This window comes from Terrapene carolina, unplaced genomic scaffold, assembly GCF_002925995.2.
Source record: "Terrapene carolina triunguis isolate 2854851 unplaced genomic scaffold, T_m_triunguis-2.0 Scaffold180, whole genome shotgun sequence".
Classification (NCBI taxonomy): Eukaryota; Metazoa; Chordata; order Testudines; family Emydidae; genus Terrapene; species Terrapene triunguis.
In genome coordinates this window covers 193713-214101 of record NW_020664531.1, presented here as the reverse complement: position 1 = coordinate 214101, position 20389 = coordinate 193713, and the positions used below count along the sequence as shown (strand labels likewise).

Sequence of the window (20389 nt, the reverse complement as noted above, 5' to 3'; positions counted from 1 at the left end):
TTTACTGGCAATGTTTCATGAGAACTGTAAGCCTTATAAGAAAAGTCATCAGGATTTTAGTAAGTGAGGTATAGTTGCCAAAATAAGTTAACTTTTCAATGACATCCATTGCTTTTTACAAACAGGATACAGTTATATTGCTCAAGATAGTGTGACAGACCCAGACCAGTGGGGTACAGGAGTCTGGTAGAGGGCAAATATACTGGTTGCTGGATGAGTAGTTTTCTGTTCCCTGAGTGACCAGAGCAGGGGCTGCACTAGCGTATTCAGGAACCTGCTAGAACCAGTTAAGGCAGGCAGGCTAATTAGGACACCTGGAGCCAATTAAAAAGAAGCTGCTAGAATCAATTAAGGCAGGCTAATCAGGGCACCTGGGTTTTAAAAGGAGCTCACTTCAGTTTGTGGTGCAAGTGTGAGGAGCTGGGAGTGAGAGGGTGTGCTGCTGGAGAACTGAGGAGCACAAGCGTTATCAGACACCAGGAGGAAGGTCCTGTGGTGGGAATAAGGAAGGTGTTTGGAAGAGGCCATGGGGAAGTAGCCCAGGGAGTTGTAGTTGTCATGCAGCTGTTACACGAGGCACTATAGACAGCTGCAGTCCACAGGGCCCTGGGCTGGAACCCGGAGTAGAGGGCGGGCCTGGGTTCCCCCCAAACCTCCCAATTGACCTGGACTGTTGGTTCTTCCAGAGGGGAAGGTCTCTGGGCTGTTCTCCAACCCACATGGTGAATCTCTGAGGCAAGAAAATCCGCCAATAAGCGCAGGACCCACCAAGATAGGGGAGAAACTTTGTCACAATAGACAACTTACCATTTGTGCTACACAGCATGAAATGCACCCACAAAACAAGTTAATTAGAACTATGATTATTTTTAAGTCTTACTGAAATATCAATTAACTCCAAGCTCTTTTGAAAAGGCATCATTGGCTTCTAATGAACTCAGAAGCTCTCTCAAAGTCCAGTATGAGTTCTTTAAGGCAAATAAAGTAGTGTTGAGTTTGACCTTGTCTGCTCTTAATTCACAATTCAAGTATAATGTAAATAATTTAATATATATTCCCTTTTCTACAAGATGCTTTCATCTAATTTTCGCACAACTTGTTTTCTGTATTTAAAACACTGATTGAGTTTGAAAAGGTTTATCCACTGAAGAGCTTGCCAGCGCAAGGTGAAAATACCCGCACTACCAAGTGTTCCCCTCCCCAAAGGCCAAACCCCCTGCAATTAAAAGGACTGAAATAGGTTTTATGCAGTTTACAATATGAATAACGACAGGATGCAACAGATGGGCATAGCTTACAACACAGAGGGTGGGGAAAAAGAAAGGTAATGGCAATAGGAATATATGGTAATATAGATAAGCCAAGCACATAATATGTAGTTTTGCTTTCATTGTTATTTATTATGACAGCGTCTGTCATGGTTCCATAGTTAAGGTTAAGTTGAATTTTGCACTTAAAGCAGGGATTCAACCACTTATGTATGAAGAATGAAGTGTATCCTCCCCAACTCATAACATTTGAATGCAAAATTTGAGTGTTAACAGGGAATTAAGTTTATTAATTTAGTCAAAAATTTAAAAATGGGTCCTTTTAATAAATTAAGCACCCCGTCAGATCATTGCTTTGCCCCAAAGGGTCTTAACAGAATAATGCAGACTCTTCAAAATTCCCCTATGGTTACAACTCAAATCTTGTGCATTGGTTACATTTGAATATTAAGGATTAAATGGTTATTAATTTGCCATTTTTTGTAACTGAAAATTACTTTGACAGGGGTTGAAGAATAACATTCTTCTACAGAGAAGACCATTATTGTGCTCAATGGGAGTGAAGCTAGAAGTATGCATAGCAAAGACCCCGCTTTCAAAACAGAGATAAGCCAAGCTGTCTCAGGGAAGACAGTGAATCCTGAACAACGTACAAATTAGAGCCTGGAGGGGAACATGGACGTCAGGAATTGGGGGAAAACCTGTCAGTATGTCCTGGTCACTTTGCATTGCTTCAGCAGAGTAAAGCAAAGTGTACTGGTGAATCTGGCCCTAAAAGTTCAAAGGAGATTGAAATGTTGATACTATATATATCTTCAAATAATTAGAAATATCACAGGTAAACATTCTATGGGGGCTTCTTGATTCATGTTCATCTATGAAGTTTTTAATATTCAAAAGAAAAAAACAAGGCTTTTCCTAGATAAAGACTACACTGAACTGGCAATAAAGTGGATTACATATCACTCACTCAAGAGTAAACACACAAACATGGCAAACTCAAGAAATTCAGAGTTAAGGTTATGCTTAAAAGAATGGAAATGCAGGTAAGGTACCAATATAACCTTAATTCTACCCTGTAGTGATGCCATTCTATTACTAAATAATTTAAAACTATTATACACAAAGTCATATAGTCCCAGATTAAATTTATTTCTTCTTCATATCCTCAAACTTAACATTTTTAATTTCTTTTAAGTTTAACCTTAATTGTGAACTTGAGTTTCTAGTGCTTGTTTTTTTGAGATAATTACATGTGTATAATGCTTTACCTTTATCTAAGAGAGATGCATTCAGCCTTAAGAACTCAAGTTTCATGTAGTTATCTGATCATTCTAAGAGACTGATTAGACACTTTACGGTAGACATAGCAGGAATGGAGTTGCAGCACTGATGTGAAGAATGCAGTAATTTTGGTTTTGGGGGAGGGCATTTCATGCAGAGAAGAAGGTGCCCAAGCACTTACAGGAGAAGTAGATAAACAGGATGAAGGATGGTGCTGCATGTGGAGCATTACTTGACCTTTTTCCTTCCTGACTTCACTCCGCTTTCTCATTTCTTTCTTACAGATAAATGGTGCATCTTTTCCTATGTTTTTATTTCTTACTCCCTTCTCCCCCCGCGTCCACAGATTGGGTTCTCTTCCTCCTTCCCTACATTTTCTCCTTTTTCCATGTGCGTCTCCATTCACAATTCCCCTCCCCAAAACATCCCCACACCCAGAGATTAAGTTTATCAACCCAAACACCAATATAAAATAAACTACTCTGGCTCTTTTATCCAACATAAATGGGCTCGGGTGCAGGGGAGAGGGAGTGAAAGAACTTCAGCCTAAACCTATGCATCAACTCCAGATTAAAATAAAAGCAGTACAGCAATGTTGTGATGTTTGATTCTACGTTTGTGATCCAATTTATTTACTCTCATTTCAAGTCAATAAAATCATACTGCATCATTGCATTTTGCTTTTTTAAAAAAGGCAGAAAACCTCTACTGAAGTCAGGATATGATAACCACTCAGTGGGACAAGAAACAAATCCTGCAGGGGAAAAGAGGGACATGTGGCAACTCTGAACCCATGGTAAGCCAACTCAAAGTTAGACTTTTCTACAGTGTAAAATGCAACAGCATTTATTCTCACAGTGGAAGTATTGCAAATATCATGGGACAGACATGGTCTGAAGGAGGCTGCCAATACCATAGACTGGTCTGCATAGAGTTTAACTTGATTCTTAGAAGACAATTCTTCTAAACTGTAACAATATCAGTCACATATAGACAACTGTTTTGATTTAATTCTTTTGGATGTAGTCTGACCTAATGTGGAGGTGTCAACCACCACAAAAAGCTGGATAGATCTTTCTAAAGCTCTTTGTTTGGTCCAGACAAAAGAAATGAAACTAGTGTTAGAATAAGGAAAACATTTTAGGCCAGATTCATTAACTCTTTGGCCATCAGAGTTAGACACATTGCTTGCCAAATATGTTCTGTGTAAGGAAGCCTCCCAAATGCCAACATAAATTAGTAATACTTAATAAATCTCAGAGTGTTTTAAATTACTGGATAAGCTTATCGTTCCCACTTTCGAGATGAAGGATGAAAGAGTTCAAAGTCACGTGGTAATCAACAGCACAGCAGTGAACAGAACTCAAGTTTGATTTCCAGAACTGTACCTTGTAAAATGGACTATCCTGCATGCCCTTAGGAAACCGTTACTATCCAAAGGAAAAGGTGTCAATGGATCTTCAAACACACCGCTTTGTTAGCTTTTAACCTAACCTAGAGCTCATTGGCCAATATTATTAACCTAGAGCTCATTGGCCAATATTATTAAATGAGACATTATTGGGCTCTCCAAAAAAGGAGTCAGAACAGTGGTCTTTTCCCCCTTCAAAGACTTGACTTAGACTGTAAAAAGGATCCATGTTAGTAAGACTTCACTACTTTCACAAAGTATGCTAAAGAGGAGTTTACTAGAAGTGTACTAGAAGATTAAAATTCAAATACACTTGCAAGTTAATTTTGTGATGCATTCTTCTTGCTTTTTATTTATTAGCTACTCACTGAGCTGCCAGTCAGAGGGTCCTGGGTTGGAACCCAATGGAGCAGGGAGGGCCCAGGTTCCCCTATTGCTGGCCCCACAGACTCTCGCCATTGGGCCACACTATGGGTTCAGACGCACAACCCCCCATCGTGATGTTACATAATTTGTCACATTATGACATAAATTGTATTGTGTATGGCCAAATATCATGCTTACACATGCAAAAATAACAGAGGGATCATATATCTTGTGTAAATATACTCACCTGATCAGTCCTTATGAGTCTTATAAAACTCTAAAAACAACATAGATCAGAGAGGAAACTGTTTCTTTAAGTTGTTGCTGATTACTAGAAGTATCCAGTGAATAATTTTTGGGACAGATGACTTATTTTATATTTGGGATTAGAGTTTTGAGTTAATGGACTGTAGACAAAAAACACAAACCCAAAGATAAATTGAATAAAGGTTTAGAAAGAAAATCAGATTGGCCATGATCAAATAGCCCTATGGATGCATCTCTGATACTAAATATTGTGAGACATCTGCTTAAGCTGATAAACTAGTTTTCCAGATGGCGTTGTGCGTTCAATGTTGTTCAGTTTAAGACTTAAATCTGCTGGTAGCATTACTTACAAAATGCAATAAGGTATAGATCAGCAGCAACAGAATATAGCAGAAAAATTAATATTCAACATTCACAAACCATCAGCAGATGTTTACACTAGAGATTTTTAAAGTATTCTTATGCTGCTGCTTCACTTAGATATAAACAAGTAGACAAGTCTCAAAAGTTCCAATTCACTTGGGTTCGATTTACATGCTACTATAAATACTCACCCCCATTTGGGGGTGGGGCTTTTGTGGGGCCAGGAGCAGTGGAGACTGTGGCAGGGGGAAGAGAACGATTTCCAAAGGGAGCAGCTAAAGAAGTGCTCCACGTGACCCCTCCCCTTTGTTCCCCACCATTCCTTCACCCTCATTGTTTGAAGGCTGGTCTTCTCCACCTCCCCTCCCCCACTTCCTTGTGCCATAGGGTATGGGGAGGTCATCTGGGCCAGATTCTAGGGAGCATCCTGCCCAATGCTACTGGGGGGTGGGGGTGGAACAGGATCAGGTGATTGGCTCCCATCTGGTGGATGATACAGTTTGCTACTTGGGTAGGGTAGCCATTGTCTGCTCCCTGTTTCAGCTCCACCTTTCCTACACTTAAACTGGTCTGCTGGATTTCCTATGATGCTGGGGACTAGGCTGTTCACCAGTTTTGCGGTCTGAAAGCATATTTTCCCATATGGCAAAAATGGCAGATTGCCAAATGACTTTTTCCACCTTCCATCCAACATCCAGAAGGTCTGATTTGGGATTTAAATTACAACTGCTGCAACTATGGCAGGTTCCAGTGCAGCTGCTGGTGTGAGAGCCTTAAGTAACCCAGTAGCTGCTTGGGATTTGGGGCTGGGCAGTCACATTGCATAGTAATTTTGTATGCCTCTGCCGTGCACAACTTGTGACTCATCTCATCTCAGCCACTCTACTTCTGGCATGGAAGAGAGGAGGTGGGTCAGGACTCAGGCGTCCAGCAGGGTCCCTTGGCTGGGCTGAGGACTTAGAGGGCACTGGTTCCAGTTGAGACCCACACTGGAACAACCTTACCAGCCAGTTTGAGGTGGGTATGCCAGTTAGGCAATCGTTGGTAAATAAGATGCAGCCTCCACATTTAACCACATTATGTGGCCGCACTGTTTCTGCATCCATGTCACTGAGATCAGGTCATCAAATTTCCTTTGCTTTAAAAGATTTCAAAACTTAGTATGTGTGACAGCCTGTACACCCCTATGTTCAATCCTTTTATAAGATTATGATAAATTTCATACAAAAGTATGCCTTGTTAGGAATAATCTGAAAATTCATAATTTACTGATCATTATTGTTCTGGTAAAATGTGTGTGGCAACACTGTATGCAAAGTTAAAGTTATTCTACTGTAGGATATTACTAAAGACATGTTCTGAGTCTGGGGAAGAGTCTCAAACCAGTTCCCCAGAGACAAAAGGTTAGGCAACACATCAGCCAGGTGTCAACAAAATCAGAGTATCGGGGGGTAGCCGTGTTAGTCTGTATCCACAAAAACAAGGAGTCCAGTGGCACCTTAAAGACTAACAGATTTATTTGGGCATAAGCTTTCGTGGGTAAAAAAACCTGCATCTGAAGAAGTGAGGTTTTTTACCCACAAAAGCTTATGCCCAAATAAATCTGTTAGTCTTTAAGGTGCCACCAGACTCCTTGTTGTTTTTTAACAAAATCAAATGTATTATTTTCTGTTAGGAATTTAAAAGAGCATGGTACTCATTCAAGGTGTATGCCAGGACAGATTCTTTGTCTGACATGGCAAGATCTCTTGGACCCAATAATCTCCTTGACTAATCTTCCTGAGTTCTCATGCTCCCCTGTCATTTTTGTCTGCTATCCCCAGAACAAATTATATCAGATTTTGCTGTACAGTAAACAAGTTAAGCCTATCAGAATGCATAATATATAAATGCAGGTAACTAGGCTACTTCAGGGTAGGCTGGAAGTAGTTTTATAGTAGTTCTACATTCGGATTTGCCAAGTAGTTTTATCATTCTGTACTTAAAGATTATATTGCTCAACAACCCACAATAATCTCAATAAAACCAGACAAGTAACTATGGTATTTATTTTGAAAAACAACAAAAACAAAAAACTTTCCACCATTGAAAAATGAATTCTATCATTAAAAATTGTGCAGAAAATTCAAGAAATTCTAAGTTAAGACTCCCACAGAAATAAGTCTTCTTATAAATAGGTAGCACCAGACTGTATATAGTAATGCAAAATGATACTACCTATGCAGAAAAAGTACCAGCTTATAATTGCCATGGGAACCATAAATGAGTTTCCTGACCAAAGGAACCTAATCTCAGTCAAGGTTTTATCACATGGTTGAACTATTCAACCTGAAGTCAGCCTTAGCCAGCAGTTACTACAGTTTATACTTCAATCTCTGCTTAATGAATGGCAACAGTTGGCAAATGCTGACTTAAGTGGCTTTTGAAGTTTTTTTAAAATACTAAGTTGTCAAATGCAGTATCATAATGCAATGCGTCAGTCCATATGCATCCAAGTACAGCTGCTTAGCAGCCTTTTGTGAGCACTTAATACTGGAATGGTAAGTTTATTTTCAGTGCAGTTACAGCATGCTGTGTTCAATTAATTTTTAACAATTTCTTAACCAATTTTTTCCAAATTTCACAAAGCACAAACTGTCACCCAGGTCTATATAAATGCCAATTTACTTTTTAAAAATGTTACTAGAGCACAAAAATATACTTAAATTCCACTTTAATGAGGGAACACTGCATGAAGCTTAGTTTTGTTTTTAACAACAGTAAGACAGAAACTTCATCCCTTTGGTTGTGTAACATATTAGCAATTTAAGGTCCATATTTCATAGACAATTTGTAACTTTCAGAATGTTATCATGTAAGGCAAAAATTGCTAATCTCTACTGTATCCCCAAAAGGTGAATTTTGTGCTTTGGGAAGTACATAGACATATATGAACTTTGTTTTTATTTATAAATTAGCATTAGTAAGGCATTATAGCACTGAGTCAGCATATATTAACAAGTAACTATGGATATGTCTACATTGCAATCAAAGGCCTGTGTCACCTGACTTGGGCTCATAGGGCTCAGACTGCATGGCTATAAAACTGCAGTGTAGACATTTGGGCTCAGGCTGGACCTTGGGCTCTGGGACCCTCATGCAAGCCCAAGTCAGCTGACCCGGGCCAGCCAGAGGTGTTTTATTGCAGTGTGGACATACTCTATGGGAAAAGTAAACACTTACCTTTAAGTCAAGATGTACCACATTACTTCTGTGTAAAAACGAAACTCCTTCTAAAATCTGCCTCATAAGCCGCTTAACATCTTTTTCTTTGAAGGCTTCTTCCCTTTCAGCCACACACTGGTCAAAGATTTCACCTCCAGCAGCACTACGGAAGAAAAAAATCTATTTTAATTTCAAAAGAAATGACACTGTGTCGAAATCTTCATTCTATTTTGGTTATGGTACTATTTACTGTTCTTTAGAATGAATGACTTTTACACATCAGCCTTACAAAGTTCTGCTTGCCTAAAGCAAGCAATTTTGGCAAGCAAATTCTCGCAATATCATGGTATCATCTCTCAATATCAACAGCATGCTCACCATAGTGTGAGCATTTAAAGATGGGAAGAGTGAGTGAATGAACTTTGTACATAGGCACAAATTTTCTCTGATAATTACATATCGATACATCAGTAAAAATGTCAAGTGTTTACAAATCCCTAATACCATATAATTCTAGTCTTCTCAGTGTAATAGCAATGGAACTCAAGAAGAAGGAATTACTGTTCTACAATACTGTTCTTCTACTCCATTGACATTTTCTATGTTTTTTCCTGTAAAAAAATCTTTATTCACAACTGGACTGAGCAATCTGGAACGATAATTATTAGTATAAGATTTATATTTCAAAATAAGGCTACAAATTCAAAAAATATCTGACTACATTAAGTGCCATATGTTATAATATTAAAACTTTAATTTGTTCTCTTTATAGAAAATTATTTTTTAAAAGATTAAAATGTACATCTGATTAAGCAATGTGAATTAAAAACATACATAATTTACACAACTGATAAGGTCAATGAACTATAAAATAAAAGAGGGACAAGTTAGTCTACAATGAGCCTTTAAGGCCATTAATTTCTAGATCAAGTCTGATCAGACATAAAAACAAACCAAAAAAAGGATTTTAAAAATCTTTAACTGCATACTAGGACTTACAAGAACTAATGTAGAGCTCTGTATGAGAGTATCACCAACTAGCAGATGACAGGCTTAAGCAAATCCTGTTAAACCATGATTTATGCAGACCATTCTTGGCATTCTGTTTTGTCTGTTTATAGGTTTCTCACAAAATTTTACGATATATAGTTAGGGCCCTACCAAATTCACGGCCATGAAAAGAAAAATACTTCATGGACCTTGAAATCTGGTCTTCCCTCATGAAATCTGGTCTTTTGTGTGCTTTTACCCTATACTATACGGATTTCACGAGGGGAGACCAGCATTTCTCAAATTGGGGGTCCTGACCCAAAAGGGAGTTGCAGAGGGGTTGCAAGATTATTTTAGGGGGTGTAGCAGAATTGCCCCCCTTACTTCACTTCCTTCAGAGCTGGAGAGTGGTGTCCATTGGCCGGGCATCCAGCTCTGAAGGCAGCACCCACCAGCAGCAGTGCAGAAGGGTGCTAATACCATACCATGCCACCCTTAGTTCTGTGCTGCTGCCTTCAGAGTTGGGCAGCCAGAGAGTGGCGGCTGCTGACTAAGGGTCCAGTTCTGCAGGCAGCAGCACAGAAGTAAGGGTGGCAATACCATACCATACCATGCCATCCTTACTTCTGCACTGCTGCTGGCAGCGGCTCTGCCTTCAGAACTGGGCTCCCGCGGCCAGCAGCCACCGCTCTCCAGCTGCAGTTCTGAAGCCAGTGCCACCGCCAGCAGCAGCGCAGAAGTAAGGGTAGCAGTAACAAACTCCCCCTACAATAACCTTGCGAACCCCCCCACAACTCCTTTTTGGGTCAGGACCCTTACAATTACACCACCATGAAATTTCAGATTTAAATAGCTGAAATCATGAAATTTATTATTTTTAAAATCCTATGACCGTGAAATTGGTAGGGCCCTATATATAGTGGTTAGTATACTGTTTGCTGGCGTTGTCAGCTAAACTGTAGAGAAAAGAAAGTGAAGTAGTAGGAAAGATATGGTCATCAAAAATGACTAGCCACCTACTATAGTTATCTTTTAATTCCGGGGGGGGGGGAAAGGTTGCAGGTTCAGGAACTGAGGCACTGGGAGAAAGATCCCCTTATTGCAGTTACACTAACATGAAAATCCTCCTCTATTAAGAGAGTATTTCCACACAAAAAGATCTCTGCACTGAAATGTAGAGCAATTATAGCACTTAAACCCAAGAGCTGTTTTATTAGATTCTGCCATTTTTATAGGTTCCAAGTTATGGTAATCTTAGAATATGAAAACTTCATAAAAAGCTAGTTTTTCTCATCTTAGTATATTCAAAGTCTGAGCTCTCAACATATTAATGTAAAGTGAAAATCCAGTGATGCACCAGGCTCCTTGTAGGGTATGTCTACACTTTAAGCTGGGGGTGTGATTCCCAGCTTGAGAAGATATACTCAAGAGCTAGCTCTTGTCAAACTAGCATGCTAAAAATAGAATCAGAGAATCATAGAATATCAGGGTTGGAAGAGACCTCAGGAGGTCATCTAGTCCAACCCCCTGCTCAAAGCAGGACCAATTCCCAACTAAATCATCCCAGCCAGGGCTTTGTCAAGCCGGGCCTTAAAAACCTCCAAGGAAGCAGTGCAAATAGCAATGAGTGTCTATCAGAGATGCTAGATACGTACGCAGCGCAGCTAGCTCTTCCGGCTGCTTGTGCTCCCGCAGCTACATTCTATTTTTAGCATGCTAGCTTGATGAGAGCTAGCTCTTGAATATGTCTTCTCAAGCTAGGAATCTCACCCACCCACCCCCGCTTGAAGTGTAGACATACCCTTTGAAGTGCACCATTTCCTTTCCTTCCATCAGCACCATCCATAAGACCACTCTTTAGAAAATTACTTCTTTGCTTTGCAGAAGATTAAGGGCCTAGGCCAACTTCCTTTTGAAGTCAATACAGAGGCTTCTGTTACTTCAGTGGGAGATGGATTGGGCCTTTACACATAAGGAACTGATCAGTCCTAATGCCTTCCCTGGAAAGGAAAGTCTTGATGGCAAATCTCTGGGTCAGCCATAGTGATGGGCTGAATTATGAAGAAAGGCACAAGATGCTGGAATATTAAAATACACTATGTCCACCAGTTTCTCAACTGTTGAGTACTTACATGTTAAGACTTCTAAGAAACATTAAAAATGCCTTCTACCTCAGACTTCTGAGATGAAGATTGATTGTACCAAGGGCACCAGAGCACTCAACGATTAGCTGCATTAGTGGGAATACAAATGGCATGATTGGTAATCTACACTCTTGCATCTTCCCGATGTTTTGTTATTTGCAGAAGAGGAGGTAAGAGGGGAATGAAGAGAATTACACCACTTTCTGAGAACTGCCTTTGGAGTCTAGGCTTTCCTTTCCTCCTTTTTGAGGACCTTATATACACCAAACAACTACAAACATCCTGAGTCAAAGTTGCAGCACTACTACACATTTTTCATAATATCTGGACTTGCAACATATTTTGCCATCACTAGAAGGATCTGATGGAATAAACTATGCTGTGGCTGAATTTTAGTGGGATTATAAATTAAAAATATTCAAAGTTTCACAAAAGTTACAAAACCCAGAAACTCATTTATTATTTAAACAAATCAAAAGACAGAAAAATGTATTGGTGAATAAAGCAAGAAAGGTCAAGTTACTTGGCTGTCTTGCAGCAGAGTAAGCACACTGCAGTAGAAAAGTCAGCTCCATCTGCTGTGATGTTTGGGAAAGATCTCTGATTTGCTGCAAGTCCTCACCGAATGGACTTGACCCATGAATAGTCACTGAAGGGCAGGCCAACTTTAAGGGGAGTAAGTTTTCAATTGCTACAAATTTTCTTTGGTTATAGAGCTGCTTCCCCTCCCCCCTTTTTAGGAATTCGTAGAAATTGGAGTCTACCTCAAGGTACAAACAAGCAAACTACGTTAACAAAAAAAATGTAATATGAGTGCAACCATATGGACAAAAACATATTTGAAATCGGATTTTGCTTGTGCAGATTAGTACCTCAAAGGTTCAGCTAGGCATGTAAGTGAGGTTGCAAATTTTTTTTAAAACACATTTATTTTAAATTATCACTATTTTCATGTAAAGATGCAGTTCAAGACTCCAGCTAAAATTTGTGCTTCAGATACATTTTTGAACACTGAGCCCTCCTGCTTCCTAATACTTTTTAAAAGTTCAACACAATGAAAGTTAGGCTCCTACGTGCTTTTGAAAAAAATCACACTAGGTACCTATTTGCATCTTTAGGTCCCTAAATACTTGTTCAAATCTGGCCTTTAGTATCTGACGAAAACCTAATGTGCTGGGATTTTCTCTCATACTTTGGACACGCTATATAATTTCAGAAGTCTTATAAAAGCAGTTGCAAATATGAAGCAGAAATGTTTTCAAAATTCACACAAAGCTTTTCTTGAATACTAATTTTTGCTCTTTAGAGGACAGAAAGAGGACAACTTCTTCCAGGCAATTCACTCTCTTAATATGGTGGTGACATATTTGTATAGAATTTAAACACACTGTGATGTGTTGTTGAATAAAATAACTAGTGACCCTTTACAGAAATACAAGAGGAGAAATTTTTGCAAGACTGTTGTGTGTATCACTATGGCACAGTGAGCATAATGATGCCCTTAAGCAAAAACAGTCTGCTAGCCATGAGCCAACACAGTCACAAGTCATTAGAAGTACAATGTCATAATGAACTCCAACAAAAGTCTACTGACTATTCATGCCAAGTTGTGCCAACTGCACTACAGTACATTGTTTTACATATTTCCTAGCTATACTACAGTTCCGGTTTTTGGAAGCAAAAACAATAGTATGCTTAAAATAAATTTACAGCAATGTCAGATTATTATCATAGCTAATTTATAACATCACACAATTTGCACATATATATCTATAATTAATTCATTATACATCTCCTAAATAAAAATAAAGTTGCTTGAATCCAGTATTAACATTTACCCATTCTTACTTCCAACAAGAGAGTTTCCTTTTCTTTTCCTACAATTTAAGTAGGCCACACAAAGCTCAGAAATCCATGCATGGTTCTCAGTAAGTATATGTGCGTATACTTCAAAAGTCAAATGGTCTAAACACACAGGACGACTTATATAGACACTGCTGAGATATGGAAGCAAACAGGGACATCTTGTATATATTATTTTTGGTGGTGGTGGGGGAGAAGTCTTTTTGCTTTGTTTCAGATTGACAGTATAACCTTTTCACTATCTTTAACAAATAAATGTTCCAGGATATATATATTTGGGGGGGGGGGGAGGAGGAGAAGAGGGGTTTGGTTTCACTAGGTAAAAAGTTTTTACACTCAGACTTTAAAGCACTATTTAAAGCAAGACCCCCTACAAGGATAAAGCATACTCAGTTCCTAACTATAAATGTCTACACTATAGACATGGTGTAACCCCATAAGTTGGTTTATTTAGACAGGTAGTTATTCTCTTATGTAAAAAGGCTCTATTGGTACAAAATGGTGTAAATCATTGTTTCAAAGCAGTAAAGTGAAGTAGAATTAACAAGATCACAATATCATTACTTAATGAAGCACTGATGGATTTATACCTTATTTTGCAATATTAAGTCCACTCAATGTTGGTAAAAAATAATTAAGAACAGTACCATATACCCAATTAACATACAGAAATGTTTATCACAACAACATTTACTCTTCAAGAACTTAACTGCCTATTAAATTGCAGCTTGCTGAATGAAGAGTCATTATGGAATTACAGTTTTGGGAGCTTCTCCCAACCCCCTCATCTACCTCCACAAGAAATGCTCATGGGAAAACAAAGCACAAACTGCAGTGTAGCAGAATCTTCATAACTACTGGTGTTGTACATACAATTTAGATAGAGTAAAAAAAAAAAAAAAGAGTAACAAGCACAAGTTTTGGATGCTTATGTCTTCAGCACTACACCTGTAATTTAACTAACAGGCTCAGAGGAAGTAGAACAACTCAAGAGGTGAGTCTTTTTCAAAACATAAAAGCTATAGCAGTTGGAGTCACTTTCATAAACAAGGCAGTATAGTAGAGACAAGTAAGTACCAAGCAGTACTTTTTCTAAAATTTCAAATGAAATCTTATTGCTAATGATTACTTAAATGTAAATATGTAGTCAATTTAACAGTGAGAAATGAAGAACTAAAAATTTAAAGGTATCACTGATTATGGCTACAAATCAAAAACATTTTTGCCTTTAAACTCAACCAAGGAATGTGCTTACTTTCCCCCCCACCACATTTTAACAGTGCACTAGATCAGAATTTAATAAAATTTACAATAATGTAAAAAAGGGACTAAACTCATTTCCTAACTCACAATATACTGAGATCCTTTGTTTAATCCATCCCATCAGAAAAAGACTGAATTAATAAAATATGCCTCAATGTACTTGGAAAGTTAAACAACTTTGGTTTTGTTGCACAAGAGAGTAAAGGCAATGCAAGATTACAGGGCAATCCACTGAGAAATGCTTGGCCTCAAGTCTACAAATCTAGGGAACATCAATGCAAGTATCCCACCCTGGTCTTAAATACTGGGTGAGGTTGCAAAGGAAGAGATCGTCTGTAAGATGCAAAGGATCCAGAAGAAGCTTTAATAGACCAAAAGCCACCTTTAATTTAACTTGGAAGGTAACTGGAAACCCATGTAGTTTCTAGAACGCACGAGTCTGTGCTCCATGATCCTCACATCACTTAGCGTATGTCTCTACAAGAACACAGGGTCCACATCGACAATGCGCAGCATGGTGGAATGCTGTAGATTTGCTGAGCAATAAGTGCTTGAGACAGACCCTTAGAAGTATGCAGGCAACTGCATTCTATACTAGCTACATTTACTGAGTGTTCCTTAGGTGTAACCTCATACAGCACACTGCAGTAGTCTGAAGATGACAGAGACAAGTATATAATTGGGGGAAGTCTGCATCTAATGAGATGGCATAAGGAAAGAAAGCATTCAGGGATATCTAGAATCAGCCAAGAATACAACATGACCTCAAGATTGCAAAAAACTTAGTTTAAATAGACAATCACGATGCAATTGACTCAAATTTAAGAGCCAGAAGTTATCACTGTGATCTGCTAGTCTCGACTTCATACAAAACAAAGGAATAGAATTTCACCCAGTAATTCATGATCAGTCTCAATAATCTATGGTTGAACTGGAGTGAGTATCTTCCAGAAAGATATCCAATCTTCATTTAAGAGCTTTCAAGCATCTACATCTCTAAGTATGTTGACCTGCAAAAATTTGCATCTTATTTCCTATTTGAAATGGTCTTGCTTCAGCTTCCATCCATTAGATCTTATTCTGCCAATAGAGAAGTCATGCATCACTTCTGTAACTTCCCACAGCCCACCAACACATTTTATCTAGTCAGAGCTTCAACCAGCTATGTCAGCAGAGGCAAAAATCTGAATGATCACAGTATCCAGGTCCAAAGAAATAGATGGAAAACAATTTAATCAGCATACTGACAGCATCACAACACGAACCATCTCATTTTGTGTTAGTGGGCTCATACACTCAATTAACAGGAAGGGAGACAACAAAAGTCTGTTGTACCCTGTCCATCAGAGCCTTGCAGATAACTACCCAATTTAGGTGACCTCTCAGAGAAGAAAAGGTGTGTCAATCTAGTGCAACTCCATCTATCTCTACCAGTATCCAAACACTCACTGGGGTCAAGAGTATAAAAAGGAAGCTAGATCTAATGTTCATCTCTTACCTGAATGAGGCCAGCAGTTTCCATATAAATACCCAGTCCTAAAAGCTAGAGTGAAACAGAGCAAGGAAGTCTGAGGACTCGAGGTATTGCCAGAATTGTCCCACCACAATTTTTCAGTAGCTCCCTCCCCCCTCAAAATAGAAAGATTAGAGAGTTTTTGTTCCAAAAGATGATTTCTGTACTCTCCTATTCAACAATACAGATAAATGGGATTCACATACTTGTTTCAACTTTGGATCTAGTCCCACTAATCAACTGGAATCAGATCATCCTTGTCCAACTGAGCTCCCCCCTTAAGTCTTGTTCTTACAAAAATCTTCAAATCAACTATTTTTCTCCAGGAGAGAAAAGCCCCTGCTAAGAGAAAACAGCACAGATATGGCCAAGTATCTTCAGCGGCAGGATTGTGGGGCTAGAACTCCATTCCTCCCCATAGCCCAGACAGTAAGGTTTACTGATACAACCTCAAGCTCCTGTTTCCCGTCCGATCAGGCATCACCCTAAAGAGAGCTCTTGACCTGGTGTTACAATTTCCCTTTTGGAAGGCAACATTCCAAAATGAATAACTGATCCAATGTCAACAAGATTTTAACAGCTAAGATGGCATAGGTCTAAATCAAGGTCAGTGCACAGAACTCACCAAGTAGCTCCAGAACCTTAGTGAGTAAAAAGTGACAAAGAGTCCTGTGGCACCTGATAGACTAACAGACATATTGGAGCATAAGCTTTCGTGGGTGACTAACATGGCTACCCCTCTGATTAGTGAGTAAAGTGAGCCAAATAAATCAAAGCATATGTCTTGTTTTCCTCCATTCCCTGACACATCTGCCATTACAGATTTTCAATCTTGATCAAATAAGTAATTTTATTAATGAGCCTGTGAGGGTAAACTATTGGATGAGGAAAGTGGCCAGTGGAAGCATGTGATTATGAGAATAAGGCAGAAAAAAAGACTGGCTAGTGAAGGAGAAATAGAGCTGAGGAATAGGTTTGCTGAGGTGCAAAATGAAGGAGACAGACAAGCAGTAACAGAAGATGGGAAGGCAAGGAAGAAGAGAAGAGTGACTAGTCCTACAAGAAGAGGGGAAGAGTCAATGGAGGTAGCCAGAGTTTGGAGCCCCAGGAGGATAGCAAATGACTCCAAGAAGAGGACAAGATGACTTGCAGCCAGAAAGAACAGAAGGGGGAACGCTGGAGAATTACACCAACACCTGGAAGAGACAGGTCTATGTGATTGGGACTCCCTATTGAGAAGGGCAACAAGGCTATCATCAGAGCTGACAAAGAAAACTGAAGGGTGTGCTGTCTGGCGGAAGCTAAGATATGGAATTTGGATCTGAGGCTAAAGAGGATCTTAATGGGAATAGGAAAGAATCCACGTATTGTCCTTCACGTTGGAATAAGTGATACTGCTAGATTCTCGCTGGAATGCATCAGGGAAGACAGCGCCAGGCTGGGGAAGATACTTAAAGAAATGGAAGCTCGGGTAATCTTCAGTGGCTTTCTATCTGTCCCCAGAGGAGAGTGAAGGCGAGACAAGATTATGATAATCAACAGACTGCTCAGGCAATGGTGCCGTAAGAAGGGCATTGACCACTGGGAGGCATTCACAGACAGAGGACTGTACTCTGAGATAAAAACTGGCACAATTAATTAAAAGACTTTTAAACTAGAAATCTGGGGAAGACAGCTGGGAGATGCTCATGTAACCTCCATACCGGATTCTAATGCTGAGTGGGAGGAAAATCAAGTAAGAGTGGATACACCTTCCTCTGCAGTGTGGGGCATGGCTCACCCACTGGTTTGAACTAGAGTAAATGGTGTAACTTTAAGTCTTTGAGTCAAGATTAGAGGTCTTCAGTAACTCAACCAGAGGATAAAGGCCTACTACAGGAGGGTGAGGTTCTGTGCCCTGTGATGTGCAGGTGGTTAGACTAGATTATCATGATTAAGGATACAATTCTGTCACAGATTATTTGACTTTCCAGGACCTCCGTGACTACTTCTGGGGCAGCAGTCCCCAAGCCCACCAGAGCAGCAGCTGGGATTGGGTCATCCCCCCTGGGGCTGGAGCAGCAGAGGTCAGCCCCTGGTACAGGAACAGCAGCACGGCTAGAGCAGCTGCAAGCCCCAGAATCGCTCTCTTTGTCCACACACACGATATTTTTAGAAAAAATATGGGACAGGTTACAGGCGTCTGTGAATTTTCGTTTATTGACCGTGACCGGTCCCTGACTTTTACTAAAAATACCTGTGACAGAATCTTAATCTGTATCTTGATGGTCCCTTCTGGTCTTAAAGTTTATGAGTCTAAACACTACTCTGTATCAAAGTGGTGAAGATTCATTACACTGTGTACCACCCAAAGCAATTCTGGTGGTTGGGACTTCAAAATGCACTGTGATGGTGAAGTGCTTTTGGCCTCCATGACTAACACAAGATTTCAACATCTTTTGTTGAGCTCATTTGAATTCTAAGCATAATTTCATTCATTGGTGCTCTAACTTTTCTCCCCACTTCTTTATTATAGATCATTATATACTGAGGTGACAGAGACCAATACAAAGCAAAGGGACATCTCTCTTTACAATTGACAAATGCAACAGCATGGATAATCAGAATGGAGAGACTGCTGACTGGCACATTAGTCATATATCAATTCCCATCTCCCAACACACAACCTACATTTCTCTGTTCCAGTGTTATCTGCTGGAAGTAGAAGTGAAAGCCTTATGGAGTAGTTTTCATGTCCGTTGTCAATATTGTTGTAGACTATATGAAGCTAGAAAAGAACATACAATTTTCCCCCCATTAACTTATTTCCATTCTTAAAGTTTTGCATGGATGAAATGTATCCTGCCTCAACCTTAACTACCACTTCATGGAGTTTGCTAATCAGATAGAGGAGGTAGCATCAGCTACTGGTTAACTTATAGTACCAGTGAAGATATGTTATAGATCCTCTTCACCTTGGACTTTCCACTAGGGATGCGGAAGAACATTATGATCCTATTATATTAGAGCAGAGGTTCCCAAACGTTTCTTATTGCGTACCCCCTTCCAAATCTACCAGCTGCCCGCGTAAAACCTACCCGTCTCATTACTGATACTTTGTGTGTTCTTAACACTACCTGCCTTTAGCCATCTGTCCATATTTCACTATTTATAGTGTGACATATACAACCAAAAAAACCCTGACTAAGTTCTGAACTCAGACTGGACAGTTGCTGGACAACTGAACCCACACTGTACGGTGATTGGAGGTGAGGGCTCTGTATGTCAGCATCTCTGTATATCTGTGTTCTCGTTGGTACATATTGAAGTAAATTAATCACTGTATTTTATATAACAAATTCCCACAGAATTTTAAAGCTTCGCCTGAGTAGCCTATTAGGAAAATGTAATAAATAAATACACCTCTACCCCAATATAATGCTGTCCTCCGGAGCCAAAAAATCTTACCGCGTTATAAGTGAAACTGCGTTATATCGAACTTGCTTTGATCCGCCAGAATGCGCAGTCCCGCCCCCCTGGAGCACTGCTTTACCGCGTTATAGCCGAATTTGTGTTATATCAGGTCACGTTATATCGGGGTAGAGGTGTAATAAGTAAAATCCGCTGTTGCACAATTTCTCCCATGTACCCCCCAGAGATGTCTCTCATACCCCCAGGGGCAGGCATACCACATTTGGGAACCCCTATATCAGAGGCAACTGTTACCTTGTTCCCTGTATTGGAAATAAAAAGGTCACCTTCTATAGTAGGTAGTACATATTTATTGTATTAGGTTATTTTTTGCACACAGGAAGTTTTCAGTTCTATGGCAGTATGCCTTGTATTTAAATGAAAAAAGTACTGAATTTATTTTCTTCCCACAAATTACATAAGGCGGCAGCTAAATACCATGCTGCATGAGTGTCATACTTATTTTATATTTTTACTAGAGTCCTTGCAAGTACAAGAAAGAGAAAAAAGGAATCTGCAGTGTCAAATTTTAAATAGCTCTACAAGATACTTCGTAGAAAAGTGGATTTCCTTTTAAGTTTAAAAAATCTTGTACTTTATCTACAAGGGATATTTTATTTACTTTTGACTTCTTTAAAAATAGTGTTAAAAACGTAAAACAGCATTTGAGGCCACAATTCACAGGTGTGTTTAGGACCAATTATAGAAAAAGGTCACCTTTTACATTCATGTAACTATCAGTGTCTTAAAACAATGCAAATTTTGTCATTAAACTTTAATGAATTCATAACATCATGCACAGCTTAATATGAAAGAACAGTCTTCATGTGTATTGCACTGCAAAAAGATATATTCTCATGAATTCATTTTATTCTTCATGAAGTGCTAAGACTGTACTACAGTCTCATACTACATAAAGCACATATTGACTGTTCTTGGTCTGAGAAGTTTAGTCTAAATACAGCCGGCCAGCACAACCTAGTATATCAAAAAATATTTTCTA

At 39.2% G+C, this 20389-nt stretch overlaps 1 protein-coding gene across 1 annotated transcript in view; it reads right to left on the bottom strand.

Annotated features, from left to right (window-relative positions):
* The window catches only part of LOC112113138 (serine/threonine-protein kinase 17A), a 53928-nt gene that overhangs the window by 8254 nt on the left and 25285 nt on the right, over window positions 1–20389 (bottom strand). Inside the window, exon 3 of the mRNA XM_024209324.3 lies at window positions 8182–8326. Within this exon, the coding sequence (XP_024065092.2) occupies window positions 8182–8326 (145 nt within the window). The remainder of the gene's footprint in view (window positions 1–8181; window positions 8327–20389) is intronic.